Raw genomic sequence first — 16,560 nt, 5'->3', positions numbered from 1 at the left:
GTGATCTACACACACACACACACTGTGATCTACACACACTGTGATCTACACACACGCACACTGTGATCTACACACACACTGTGATCTACACACACACTGTGATCTACACACACTGTGATCTGCACACACACACACACACTGCGATCTACACACACACACTGTGATCTACACACACACACACTGTGATTTACACACACTGTGATCTACACACACACACACTGTGATCTACACACACACACTGTGATCTACACACACACTGTGATCTACACACAATGTGATCTGCACACACACACACTGTGATCTACACACACACACTGTCATCTACACACACACTGTGATCTACACGCACACTGTGATCTACACACACACACTGTGATCTACACACACACACACACACTGTGATCTACACACACTGTGATCTACACACACACACACTGTGATCTACACACACACACTGTGATCTACACACACACACTGTGATCTACACACACACACTGTGATCTATACACAATGTGATCTACACACACTGCGATCTACACACACGCACTGTGATCTACACACACACACACTGTGATCTACACACACACTGTGATCTACACACACTGTGATCTGCACACACACACACTGTGATCTACACACACTGTGATCTACACACACACACTGTGATCTACACACACACACTGTGATCTACATACACACTGTGATCTACACACACACACTGTGATCTACACACACACACACTGTGATCTACACACACTGTGATCTACACACACACACACTGTGATCTACACACACACTGTGATCTACACACACACTGTGATCTACACACACTGTGATCTGCACACACACACACACTGCGATCTACACACACACACTGTGATCTACACACACACACACTGTGATCTACACACACTGTGATCTACACACACACACACTGTGATCTACACACACACACTGTGATCTACACACACACTGTGATCTACACACAATGTGATCTGCACACACACACACTGTGATCTACACACACACACTGTCATCTACACACACACTGTGATCTACACGCACACTGTGATCTACACACACACACTGTGATCTACACACACACACACACACTGTGATCTACACACACTGTGATCTACACACACACACACACTGTGATCTACACACACACACTGTGATCTACACACACACACTGTGATCTACACACACACACTGTGATCTATACACAATGTGATCTACACACACTGCGATCTACACACACGCACTGTGATCTACACACACACACACTGTGATCTACACACACACTGTGATCTACACACACTGTGATCTGCACACACACACACTGTGATCTACACACACACACTGTGATCTACACACACACTGTGATCTACACGCACACTGTGATCTACACACACACACTGTGATCTACACACACACACTGTGATCTACACACACACACACACTGTGATCTACACACACACACTGTGATCTACACACACACTGTGATCTACACACACACACTGTGATCTACACACACTGTGGTCTACACACACACACTGTGATCTACACACACACACTGTGATCTACACACACACACTGTGATCTACACACACACTGTGATCTACACACACACACACTGTGATCCACACACACACTGTGATCTACACACGCACACACACTGTGATCTACACACACACACTGTAATCTACACACACACACACTGTGATCCACACACACACTGTGATCTACACACATACACACTGTGATCTACACACACACACACTGTGATCTACACATACACACTGTGATCAACACACACACACACACACTGTCATCTACACACACACACACACACTGTGATCTACACACACACACACTGTGATCTACACACACACACTGTGATCTACACACACACACACTGTGATCCACACACACACTGTGATCTACACACACACACACACTGTGATCTACACACAAACACACTGTGATCTACACACACACACACTGTGATCTACACACACACACACTGTGATCTACACACACACACACTGTGATCCACACACACACTGTGATCTACACACACTGTGATCTAAACACACTGTGATCTACACACACACACACTGTGATCTACACACACACACACTGTGATCCACACACACACTGTGATCTACACACACACACACACACTGTGATCTACACACACACACACACACTGTGATCCACACACACACACTGTGATCTACACACGCACACACACTGTGATCTACACACACACACTGTAATCTACACACACACACTGTGATCCACACACACACTGTGATCTACACACACACACACTGTGATCTACACACACACTGTGATCTACACACACACACACTGTGATCCACACACACACACTATGATCTACACACACACACTGTGATCCACACACACACACTGTGATCCACACACACACACACACAGTGACCTACACACACACACACACTGTAATCTACACACTCACACACACTGTGATCCACACACACACTGTGATCTACACACACTGTGATCTAAACACACTGTGATCTACACACACACACACACACTGTGATCTACACACACACACACTGTGATCTACACACACACACACACTGTGATCCACACACACACACTGTGATCTACACACGCACACACACTGTGATCTACACACACACACTGTAATCTACACACACACACTGTGATCCACACACACACTGTGATCTACACACACACACACTGTGATCTACACACACATTGTGATCTACACACACACACTGTGATCCACACACACACACACACTGTGATCTACACACACACACACTGTGATCCACACACACACACACACTGTGATCCACACACACACTTTGACCTACACACACACACTGTAATCTACACACACACACTGTGATCCACACACACTGTGATCTACACACACACACTGTAATCCACACACACACTGTGATCTACACACACACACACTGTGATCTACACACACACACACTGTGATCTACACACACACACTGTGGTCTACACTCATTGTGAGCCCCCCACACACTCACTGTGATCTACACACACACACTCACTGTGAGCTCCCCACACACACTGACTGTGAGCCCCCCACACTCACTGTGAGCCCCGCACACACTCACTGTGAGCTCCCCCCCACACACTCACTGTGAGCTCCCCCACACACTGTGAGCCCACCACACACACTCACTGTGAGCTCCCCCACACACTCACTGCGAGCCCCCCACACACTCACTGTGAGCCCCCCACACACTCACTGTGAGCCCCCCCACACACTGTGAGCCCCCCACACACTCACTGCGAGCCCCCCCCCACACTCACCGGCTTGTGGTTGATGTTGCTGAGGTCTGGCAGGAAGGCGCTGGGACAGGCGAGCGCGGGCGGATTCCTGGGATTGTGCCTCTCCCTCTCATCCACGTGCTTGCTCTCCTGTGGGAAGTGAACAGGGGAGGAGATGGGGGGGTAGTGGGGGAAGGGGGCGGGGGAAGGGGACGTGGACAAGGGGGGGGGGGGGCGGGCGGGAGGGCAGGGGGGCTGGCTTGAGGAACATTCTGGGCCGGCACAGTGAAGAAATGTTATCTGTCATCATCATCATCACGGTGAAGAGATGTTATCTCTCATCATCATCACAGTGAAGAGATGTTATCTCTCATCATCATCATCACGGTGAAGAGATGTTATCTCTCATCATCATTATCATCATGTGAAGAGATGTTATCTCTCATCATCATCATCATCATGTGAAGAGATGTTATCTATCATCACAGTGAAGAGATGTTATCTCTCATCATGATCATCATCATCATCATGTGAAGAGATGTTATCTCTCATCATCATCATCATCATGTGAAGAGATGTTATCTCTCATCATCATCATCATCACAGTGAAGAGATGTTATCTCTCATCATCATCATCATGTGAAGAGATGTTATCTCTCATCATCATCATCACGGTGAAGAGATGTTAACTCTCATCATCATCATCATCATCATTTGAAGAGATGTTATCTCTCATCATCATCATCATCATCATGTGAAGAGATGTTATCTCTCATCATCATCATCATGTGAAGAGATGTTATCTCTCATCATCACAGTTAAGAGATGTTATCTCTCATCATCATCACAGTGAAGAGATGTTATTTCTCATCATCATCATCATCACGGTGAAGAGATGTTATCTCTCATCACCATCACGGTGAAGAGATGTTATCTCTCATCATCATCATCACGGTGAAGAAACATCTCATCATCATCACAGTGAAGAGATGTTATCTCATAATCATCATAATCACGGTGAAGAGATGTTATATCATAATCATCATCATCACGGTGAAGATATGTTATCTCTCATCATCATCACAGTGAAGAGATATTATGTCATCACCATCATCACGGTGAAGAGATGTTATCTCCCATCATCATCATGGTGAAGAGATGTTATCTCTCATCATCATCATAATCACAGTGAAGAGATGTTATCTCTCATCATCATGGTGAAGAGATGTTATCTCTCATCAGTACAGTGAAGAGATATTACGTCATCATCATCATCATCATCACGGTGACGAGATATTATCTCATCATCATCATCATCATCATGTGAAGAGATGTTATCTCTCATCATCATCATCATCACGGTGAAGAGATGTTAACTCTCATCATCATCATCATCATTTGAAGAGATGTTATCTCTCATCATCATCATCATCATTATGTGAAGAGATGTTATCTCTCATCATCATCATCATCATGTGAAGAGATGTTATCTCTCATCATCACAGTTAAGAGATGTTATCTCTCATCATCATCACAGTGAAGAGATGTTATCTCTCATCATCATCATCACGGTGAAGAGATGTTATCTCTCATCATCATCACGGTGAAGAGATGTTATCTCTCATCATCATCATCACGGTGAAGAAACATCTCATCATCATCATCATCACAGTGAAGAGATGTTATCTCATAATCATCATAATCACGGTGAAGAGATGTTATATCATAATCATCATCATCACGGTGAAGATATGTTATCTCTCATCATCATCACAGTGAAGAGATGTTATGTCATCACCATCATCACGGTGAAGAGATGTTATCTCCCATCATCATCATGGTGAAGAGATGTTATCTCTCATCATCATCATCATCATCACAGTGAAGAGATGTTATCTCTCATCATCATGGTGAAGAGACGTTATCTCTCATCAGTACAGTGAAGAGATATTACGTCATCATCATCATCACGGTGACGAGATATTATCTCATCATCATCATCATCACAGTGAAGAGATGTTATCCCTCATCATTATCATCACGGTGAAGAGATGTTATCTCATCATCATCACAGTGAATAGATGTTATCTCTCATCATCATCATCATGTGAAGAGATGTTATCTCTCATCATCATCATCACGGTGAAGAGATGTTAACTCTCATCATCATCATCATTTGAAGAGATGTTATCTCTCATCATCATCATCATCATGTGAAGAGATGTTATCTCTCATCATCATCATCATGTGAAGAGATGTTATCTCTCATCATCACAGTTAAGAGATGTTATCTCTCATCATCATCACAGTGAAGAGATGTTATCTCTCATCATCATCATCACGGTGAAGAGATGTTATCTCTCATCATCATCACAGTGAAGAGATGTTATCTCTCATCATCATCATCACGGTGAAGAAACATCTCATCATCATCATCACAGTGAAGAGATGTTATCTCATAATCATCATAATCACAGTGAAGAGATGTTATATCATAATCATCATCATCACGGTGAAGATATGTTATCTCTCATCATCATCACAGTGAAGAGATGTTATGTCATCACCATCATCACGGTGAAGAGATGTTATCTCCCATCATCATCATGGTGAAGAGATGTTATCTCTCATCATCATCATCATCACAGTGAAGAGATGTTATCTCTCATCATCATGGTGAAGAGATGTTATCTCTCATCAGTACAGTGAAGAGATATTACGTCATCATAATCATCATCATCACGGTGACGAGATATTATCACATCATCATCATCATCACAGTGAAGAGATGTTATCCCTCATCATTATCATCACGGTGAAGAGATGTTATCTCATCATCATCACAGTGAATAGATGTTATCTCTCATCATCATCATCATCACAGTGATGAGATGTTATATCATCATCATCACAGTGAAGGTATGTTATCTCTCATCATCATCACACTTGAGAGATGTTATCTCATCATCATCATCATCATCACAGTGAAGAGATGTTATATCATCATAATCATCACAGTGAAGAGATGTTATGTCATCACCATCATCATGGTGAAGAGATGTTATCTCTCATCATCATCATCATCATGTGAAGAGATGTTATCTCTCATCATCATCATCATGGTGAAGAGATGTTATCTCTCATCATCATCATCATCATCATGTGAAGAAATGTTATCTATCATCATCATCATCATCATCATGTGAAGAGATGTTATCTCTCATCATCATCATCATAGTGAAGAGATGTTATCTCATAATCATCATAATCACGGTGAAGAGATGTTATATCATAATCATCATCATCATCACGGTGAAGATATGTTATCTCTCATCATCATCACAGTGAAGAGATGTTATGTCATCACCATCATCACGGTGAAGAGATGTTATCTCTCATCATCATCATGGTGACGAGATGTTATCTCTCATCATCATCATCATCACAGTGAAGAGATGTTATCTCTCATCATCATCATCATGGTGAAGAGATGGCATCTCTCATCATCACAGTGAAGAGATATTACGTCATCATCATCATCATCACGGTGACGAGATATTATCTCATCATCATCATCATCACAGTGAAGAGATGTTATCCCTCATCATTATCATCACGGTGAAGAGATGTTATCTCATCATCATCACAGTGAATAGATGTTATCTCTCATCATCATCATCACAGTGATGAGATGTTATATCATCATCATCACAGTGAAGGTATGTTATCTCTCATCATCATCACACTTGAGAGATGTTATCTCATCATCATCATCATCACAGTGAAGAGATGCAATCTCATCAACATCATCATCACAGTGAAGAGATGTTATATCATCATCATCATCACAGTGAAGAGATGTTATGTCATCACCATCATCATGGTGAAGAGATGTTATCTCTCATCATCATCACAGTGAAGAGATATTACGTCATCATCATCATCACGGTGACGAGATATTATCTCATCATCATCATCACAGTGAAAAGATGTTATCCCTCATCATTATCATCACGGTGAAGAGATGTTATCTCATCATCACCACAGTGAATAGATGTTATCTCTCATCATCATCATCACAGTGACGAGATGTTATATCATCATCATCATCACAGTGAAGGTATGTTATCTCTCATCATCATCACAGTTGAGAGATGTTATCTCATCATCATCATCACAGTGAAGAGATGTTATCTCTCATCATCATCACAGTGAAGAGATGTTATCTCTCATCATCAACATCATCATCACAGTGAAGAGATCTTATATCATCATCATCATTACAGTGAAGAGATGTTATCTCATCATCATCATCATCATCACCACAGTGAAGAGATGTATCTCTCATCATCATCATCACGTTGACTAGATGTTATCTCATCATCATCACAGTGAAGAGATGTTATCTCATAATCATCATCATCACCACAGTGAAGAGATGTTATCTCATCATCATCATCATTACAGTGAAGAGATATTATCTCATCTTCATCATTATCACGGTGACGAGATGTTATATCATCATCTTCATCATCACAGTGAAGAGATGTTATCTCATCATCATCATCATCATTACAGTGAAGCGATGTTATCTCATCATCATCATTACAGTGAAGAGATATTATCTCATCATCATTATCACGGTGACGAGATGTTATCTCATCATCATCATCACAGTCAAGAGATGTAATCTCATCATCATCATCATCACAGTCAAGAGATGTTATCTCATCTTCATCATCATTACAGTGAAGAGATGTTCTCTCATCATCATCACAGTGAAGAGATGTTATCTCATCATCTTCATCATCACAGTCAAGAGATGTTATCTCATCATCATCACAGTCAAGAGATGTTATCTCATCTTCATCATCATTACAGTGAAGAAATGTTCTCTCATCATCATCATCATCACAGTGAAGAGATGTTATCTCATCATCTTCATCATCACAGTGAAGAGACGTTATCTCATCATCATCACTGTGAAGAGATGTTATCTCATCTTCATCATCACAGTGAAGAGATGTTATCTCATCATCATCATTATAGTGAAGAGATGTCATCTCATCATCATCATCACAGTCGAGATATGTTATCTCTCATCATCATCATCATCATAGTGAAGAGATTTTATCTCATCATCATAATCATCACAGTGAAGAGATGTTATCTCTCATCATCATCACGGTGAAGAGATGTTATCTCTCATCATCATCATCATCATCATTTGAAGAGATGTTATCTCTCATCATCATCATCATCATGTGAAGAGATGTTATCTCTCATCATCATCATCATGTGAATAGATGTTATCTCTCATCATCATCATCACGGTGAAGAGATGTTATCTCTCATCATCATCACGGTGAAGAGATGTTATCTCTCATCATCATCATCACGGTGAAGAAACATCTCATCATCATCATCATCACAGTGAAGAGATGTTATCTCATAATCATCATAATCACGGTGAAGAGATGTTATATCATAATCATCATCATCACGGTGAAGATATGTTATCTCTCATCATCATCACAGTGAAGAGATGTTATGTCATCACCATCATCACGGTGAAGAGATGTTATCTCCCATCATCATCATGGTGAAGAGATGTTATCTCTCATCATCATCATCATCACAGTGAAGAGATGTTATCTCTCATCATCATGGTGAAGAGACGTTATCTCTCATCAGTACAGTGAAGAGATATTACGTCATCATCATCATCACGGTGACGAGATATTATCTCATCATCATCATCATCACAGTGAAGAGATGTTATCCCTCATCATTATCATCACGGTGAAGAGATGTTATCTCATCATCATCACAGTGAATAGATGTTATCTCTCATCATCATCATCATGTGAAGAGATGTTATCTCTCATCATCATCATCACGGTGAAGAGATGTTAACTCTCATCATCATCATCATTTGAAGAGATGTTATCTCTCATCATCATCATCATCATGTGAAGAGATGTTATCTCTCATCATCATCATCATGTGAAGAGATGTTATCTCTCATCATCACAGTTAAGAGATGTTATCTCTCATCATCATCACAGTGAAGAGATGTTATCTCTCATCATCATCATCATCATCACGGTGAAGAGATGTTATCTCTCATCATCATCACAGTGAAGAGATGTTATCTCTCATCATCATCATCACGGTGAAGAAACATCTCATCATCATCATCACAGTGAAGAGATGTTATCTCATAATCATCATAATCACGGTGAAGAGATGTTATATCATAATCATCATCATCACGGTGAAGATATGTTATCTCTCATCATCATCACAGTGAAGAGATGTTATGTCATCACCATCATCACGGTGAAGAGATGTTATCTCCCATCATCATCATGGTGAAGAGATGTTATCTCTCATCATCATCATCATCACAGTGAAGAGATGTTATCTCTCATCATCATGGTGAAGAGATGTTATCTCTCATCAGTACAGTGAAGAGATATTACGTCATCATAATCATCATCATCACGGTGACGAGATATTATCACATCATCATCATCATCACAGTGAAGAGATGTTATCCCTCATCATTATCATCACGGTGAAGAGATGTTATCTCATCATCATCACAGTGAATAGATGTTATCTCTCATCATCATCATCATCACAGTGATGAGATGTTATATCATCATCATCACAGTGAAGGTATGTTATCTCTCATCATCATCACACTTGAGAGATGTTATCTCATCATCATCATCATCACAGTGAAGAGATGTTATATCATCATAATCATCACAGTGAAGAGATGTTATGTCATCACCATCATCATGGTGAAGAGATGTTATCTCTCATCATCATCATCATCATGTGAAGAGATGTTATCTCTCATCATCATCATCATGGTGAAGAGATGTTATCTCTCATCATCATCATCATCATGTGAAGAAATGTTATCTATCATCATCATCATCATGTGAAGAGATGTTATCTCTCATCATCATCATCATGTGAAGAGATGTTATCTCTCATCATCACAGTGAAGAGATGTTATCTCTCATCATCATCACAGTGAAGAGATGTTATCTCTCATCATCATCATCATCACGGTGAAGAGATGTTATCTCTCATCATCATCATCATGATCACGGTGAAGAGATGTTATCTCTCATCATCATCATCATCACCACGGTGAAGAAACATCTCATCATCATCATCATCATAGTGAAGAGATGTTATCTCATAATCATCATAATCACGGTGAAGAGATGTTATATCATAATCATCATCATCATCACGGTGAAGATATGTTATCTCTCATCATCATCACAGTGAAGAGATGTTATGTCATCACCATCATCACGGTGAAGAGATGTTATCTCTCATCATCATCATCATGGTGACGAGATGTTATCTCTCATCATCATCATCATCACAGTGAAGAGATGTTATCTCTCATCATCATCATCATCATGGTGAAGAGATGGCATCTCTCATCATCACAGTGAAGAGATATTACGTCATCATCATCATCATCATCACGGTGACGAGATATTATCTCATCATCATCATCATCACAGTGAAGAGATGTTATCCCTCATCATTATCATCACGGTGAAGAGATGTTATCTCATCATCATCACAGTGAATAGATGTTATCTCTCATCATCATCATCACAGTGATGAGATGTTATATCATCATCATCACAGTGAAGGTATGTTATCTCTCATCATCATCACACTTGAGAGATGTTATCTCATCATCATCATCATCACAGTGAAGAGATGCAATCTCATCAACATCATCATCACAGTGAAGAGATGTTATATCATCATCATCATCATCACAGTGAAGAGATGTTATGTCATCACCATCATCATGGTGAAGAGATGTTATCTCTCATCATCATCACAGTGAAGAGATATTACGTCATCATCATCATCACGGTGACGAGATATTATCTCATCATCATCATCACAGTGAAAAGATGTTATCCCTCATCATTACCATCACGGTGAAGAGATGTTATCTCATCATCACCACAGTGAATAGATGTTATCTCTCATCATCATCATCACAGTGACGAGATGTTATATCATCATCATCATCATCACAGTGAAGGTATGTTATCTCTCATCATCATCACAGTTGAGAGATGTTATCTCATCATCATCATCATCACAGTGAAGAGATGTTATCTCTCATCATCATCACAGTGAAGAGATGTTATCTCTCATCATCAACATCATCATCACAGTGAAGAGATGTTATATCATCATCATCATTACAGTGAAGAGATGTTATCTCATCATCATCATCATCACCACAGTGAAGAGATGTATCTCTCATCATCATCATCACGTTGACTAGATGTTATCTCATCATCATCACAGTGAAGAGATGTTATCTCATAATCATCATCATCACCACAGTGAAGAGATGTTATCTCATCATCATCATCATCATAGTGAAGAGATGTTATCTCATAATCATCATAATCACGGTGAAGAGATGTTATATCATAATCATCATCATCATCACGGTGAAGATATGTTATCTCTCATCATCATCACAGTGAAGAGATGTTATGTCATCACCATCATCACGGTGAAGAGATGTTATCTCTCATCATCATCATCATGGTGACGAGATGTTATCTCTCATCATCATCATCATCACAGTGAAGAGATGTTATCTCTCATCATCATCATCATCATCATGGTGAAGAGATGGCATCTCTCATCATCACAGTGAAGAGATATTACGTCATCATCATCATCATCATCACGGTGACGAGATATTATCTCATCATCATCATCATCACAGTGAAGAGATGTTATCCCTCATCATTATCATCACGGTGAAGAGATGTTATCTCATCATCATCACAGTGAATAGATGTTATCTCTCATCATCATCATCACAGTGATGAGATGTTATATCATCATCATCACAGTGAAGGTATGTTATCTCTCATCATCATCACACTTGAGAGATGTTATCTCATCATCATCATCATCACAGTGAAGAGATGCAATCTCATCAACATCATCATCACAGTGAAGAGATGTTATATCATCATCATCATCATCACAGTGAAGAGATGTTATGTCATCACCATCATCATGGTGAAGAGATGTTATCTCTCATCATCATCACAGTGAAGAGATATTACGTCATCATCATCATCACGGTGACGAGATATTATCTCATCATCATCATCACAGTGAAAAGATGTTATCCCTCATCATTACCATCACGGTGAAGAGATGTTATCTCATCATCACCACAGTGAATAGATGTTATCTCTCATCATCATCATCACAGTGACGAGATGTTATATCATCATCATCATCATCACAGTGAAGGTATGTTATCTCTCATCATCATCACAGTTGAGAGATGTTATCTCATCATCATCATCATCACAGTGAAGAGATGTTATCTCTCATCATCATCACAGTGAAGAGATGTTATCTCTCATCATCAACATCATCATCACAGTGAAGAGATGTTATATCATCATCATCATTACAGTGAAGAGATGTTATCTCATCATCATCATCATCACCACAGTGAAGAGATGTATCTCTCATCATCATCATCACGTTGACTAGATGTTATCTCATCATCATCACAGTGAAGAGATGTTATCTCATAATCATCATCATCACCACAGTGAAGAGATGTTATCTCATCATCATCATCATTACAGTGAAGAGATATTATCTCATCTTCATCATTATCACGGTGACGAGATGTTATATCATCATCTTCATCATCACAGTGAAGAGATGTTATCTCATCATCATCATCATCATTACAGTGAAGCGATGTTATCTCATCATCATCATTACAGTGAAGAGATATTATCTCATCATCATTATCACGGTGACGAGATGTTATCTCATCATCATCATCACAGTCAAGAGATGTAATCTCATCATCATCATCATCACAGTCAAGAGATGTTATCTCATCTTCATCATCATTACAGTGAAGAGATGTTCTCTCATCATCATCACAGTGAAGAGATGTTATCTCATCATCTTCATCATCACAGTCAAGAGATGTTATCTCATCATCATCACAGTCAAGAGATGTTATCTCATCTTCATCATCATTACAGTGAAGAAATGTTCTCTCATCATCATCATCATCATCATCACAGTGAAGAGATGTTATCTCATCATCTTCATCATCACAGTGAAGAGACGTTATCTCATCATCATCACTGTGAAGAGATGTTATCTCATCTTCATCATCACAGTGAAGAGATGTTATCTCATCATCATCATTATAGTGAAGAGATGTCATCTCATCATCATCATCACAGTCGAGATATGTTATCTCTCATCATCATCATCATCATAGTGAAGAGATTTTATCTCATCATCATAATCATCACAGTGAAGAGATGTTATCTCTCATCATCATCACGGTGAAGAGATGTTATCTCTCATCATCATCATCATCATTTGAAGAGATGTTATCTCTCATCATCATCATCATCATCATGTGAAGAGATGTTATCTCTCATCATCATCATCATGTGAATAGATGTTATCTCTCATCATCACAGTTAAGAGATGTTATCTCTCATCATCATCACAGTGAAGAGATGTTATCTCTCATCATCATCATCATCATCACGGTGAAGAGATGTTATCTCTCATCATCATCATCACGGTGAAGAGATGTTATCTCTCATCATCATCACGATGAAGAAACATCTCATCATCATCATCATCACAGTGAAGAGATGTTATCTCATAATCATCATAATCACGGTGAAGAGATTTTATATCATAATCATTATCATCACGGTGAAGATATGTTATCTCTCATCATCATCACAGTGAAGAGAGGTTATGTCATCACCATCATCACGGTGAAGAGATGTTATCTCCCATCATCATCATGGTGAAGAGATGTTATCTCTCATCATCATCATCACAGTGAAGAGATGTTATCTCTCATCATCATGGTGAAGAGATGTTATCTCTCATCAGTACAGTGAAGAGATATTACGTCATCATCATCATCATCATCACGGTGACGAGATATTATCTCATCATCATCATCATCATCACAGTGAAGAGATGTTATCCCTCATCATTATCATCACGGTGAAGAGATGTTATCTCATCATCATCACAGTGAATAGATGTTATCTCTCATCATCATCATCACAGTGATGAGATGTTATATCATCATCATCACAGTGAAGGTATGTTATCTCTCATCATCATCACACTTGAGAGATGTTATCTCATCATCATCATCATCATCACAGTGAAGAGATGTTATCTCATCACCATCATCATGGTGAAGAGATGTTATCTCTCATCATCATCATCATCATGTGAAGAGATGTTATCTCTCATCATCATCATCATGGTGAAGAGATGTTATCTCTCATCATCATCATCATCATGTGAAGAGATGTTATCTCTCATCATCATCATCATCATGTGAAGAGATGTTATGTCTCATCATCATTATCATGTGAAGAGATGTTATCTCTCATCATCACAGTGAATAGATGTTATCTCTCATCATCATCACAGTGAAGAGATGTTATCTCTCATCATCATCATCATCACGGTGAAGAGATGTTATCTCTCATCATCATCATCATGATCACGGTGAAGAGATGTTATCTCTCATCATCATCATCATCACCACGGTGAAGAAACATCTCATCATCATCATCATCATAGTGAAGAGATGTTATCTCATAATCATCATAATCACGGTGAAGAGATGTTATATCATAATCATCATCATCATCACGGTGAAGATATGTTATCTCTCATCATCATCACAGTGAAGAGATGTTATGTCATCACCATCATCACGGTGAAGAGATGTTATCTCTCATCATCATCATGGTGACGAGATGTTATCTCATCATCATCATCATCACAGTGAAGAGATGTTATCTCTCATCATCATCATCATGGTGAAGAGATGGCATCTCTCATCATCACAGTGAAGAGATATTACGTCATCATCATCATCACGGTGACGAGATATTATCTCATCATCATCATCATCATCACAGTGAAAAGATGTTATCCCTCATCATTATCATCACGGTGAAGAGATGTTATCTCATCATCATCACAGTGAATAGATGTTATCTCTCATCATCATAATCACAGTGATGAGATGTTATATCATCATCATCACAGTGAAGGTATGTTATCTCTCATCATCATCACACTTGAGAGATGTTATCTCATCATCATCATCATCACAGTGAAGAGATGTTATCTCATCAACATCATCATCACAGTGAAGAGATGTTATATCATCATCATCATCACAGTGAAGAGATGTTATGTCATCACCATCATCATGGTGAAGAGATGTTATCTCTCATCATCATCACAGTGAAGAGATATTACGTCATCATCATCATCACGGTGACGAGATATTATCTCATCATCATCATCACAGTGAAAAGATGTTATTCCTCATCATTATCATCACGGTGAAGAGATGTTATCTCATCATCACCACAGTGAATAGATGTTATCTCTCATCATCATCATCATCATCACAGTGACGAGATGTTATATCATCATCATCATCATCACAGTGAAGGTATGTTATCTCTCATCATCATCACAGTTGAGAGATGTTATCTCATCATCATCATCATCACAGTGAAGATATGTTATCTCTCATCATCATCATGTGAAGATATGTTATCTCTCATCATCACAGTGAAGAGATGTTATCTCTCATCATCATCACAGTGAAGAGATGTTATCTCTCATCATCAACATCATCATCACAGTGAAGAGATGTTATATCATCATCATCATTACAGTGAAGAGATGTTATCTCATCATCATCATCACCACAGTGAAGAGATGTTATCTCTCATCATCATCATCATCACGTTGACTAGATGTTATCTCATCATCATCACAGTGAAGAGATGTTATCTCACAATCATCATCATCACCACAGTGAAGAGATGTTATCTCATCATCATCATCATTACAGTGAAGAGATATTATCTCATCTTCATCATTATCACGGTGACGAGATGTTATATCATCATCTTCATCATCACAGTGAAGAGATGTTATCTCATCATCATCATCATCATTACAGTGAAGCGATGTTATCTCATCATCATCATTACAGTGAAGAGATATTATCTCATCATCATTATCACGGTGACGAGATGTTATCTCATCATCATCATCACAGTCAAGAGATGTAATCTCATCATCATC

The 16,560-nt window shown here is 39.1% G+C and overlaps 1 protein-coding gene across 1 annotated transcript in view; it reads right to left on the bottom strand.

The window, feature by feature from the left end:
• The window catches only part of LOC142906236 (somatotropin-like), a 201,650-nt gene that overhangs the window by 16,180 nt on the left and 168,910 nt on the right, over nucleotides 1–16,560 (bottom strand). The window contains exon 3 of the mRNA XM_076053604.1: nucleotides 3,367–3,474. Within this exon, the coding sequence (XP_075909719.1) occupies nucleotides 3,367–3,474 (108 nt within the window). The remainder of the gene's footprint in view (nucleotides 1–3,366; nucleotides 3,475–16,560) is intronic.

The sequence above is a fragment of the Petromyzon marinus genome, chromosome 62 (assembly GCF_048934315.1).
Source record: "Petromyzon marinus isolate PM22_M1 ecotype Great Lakes invasive population chromosome 62, UKy_Petmar_22M1.pri1.0, whole genome shotgun sequence".
In the NCBI taxonomy this organism is placed as follows: Eukaryota; Metazoa; Chordata; class Hyperoartia; order Petromyzontiformes; family Petromyzontidae; genus Petromyzon; species Petromyzon marinus.
This window is presented reverse-complemented; position numbering and strand designations above follow the sequence as displayed.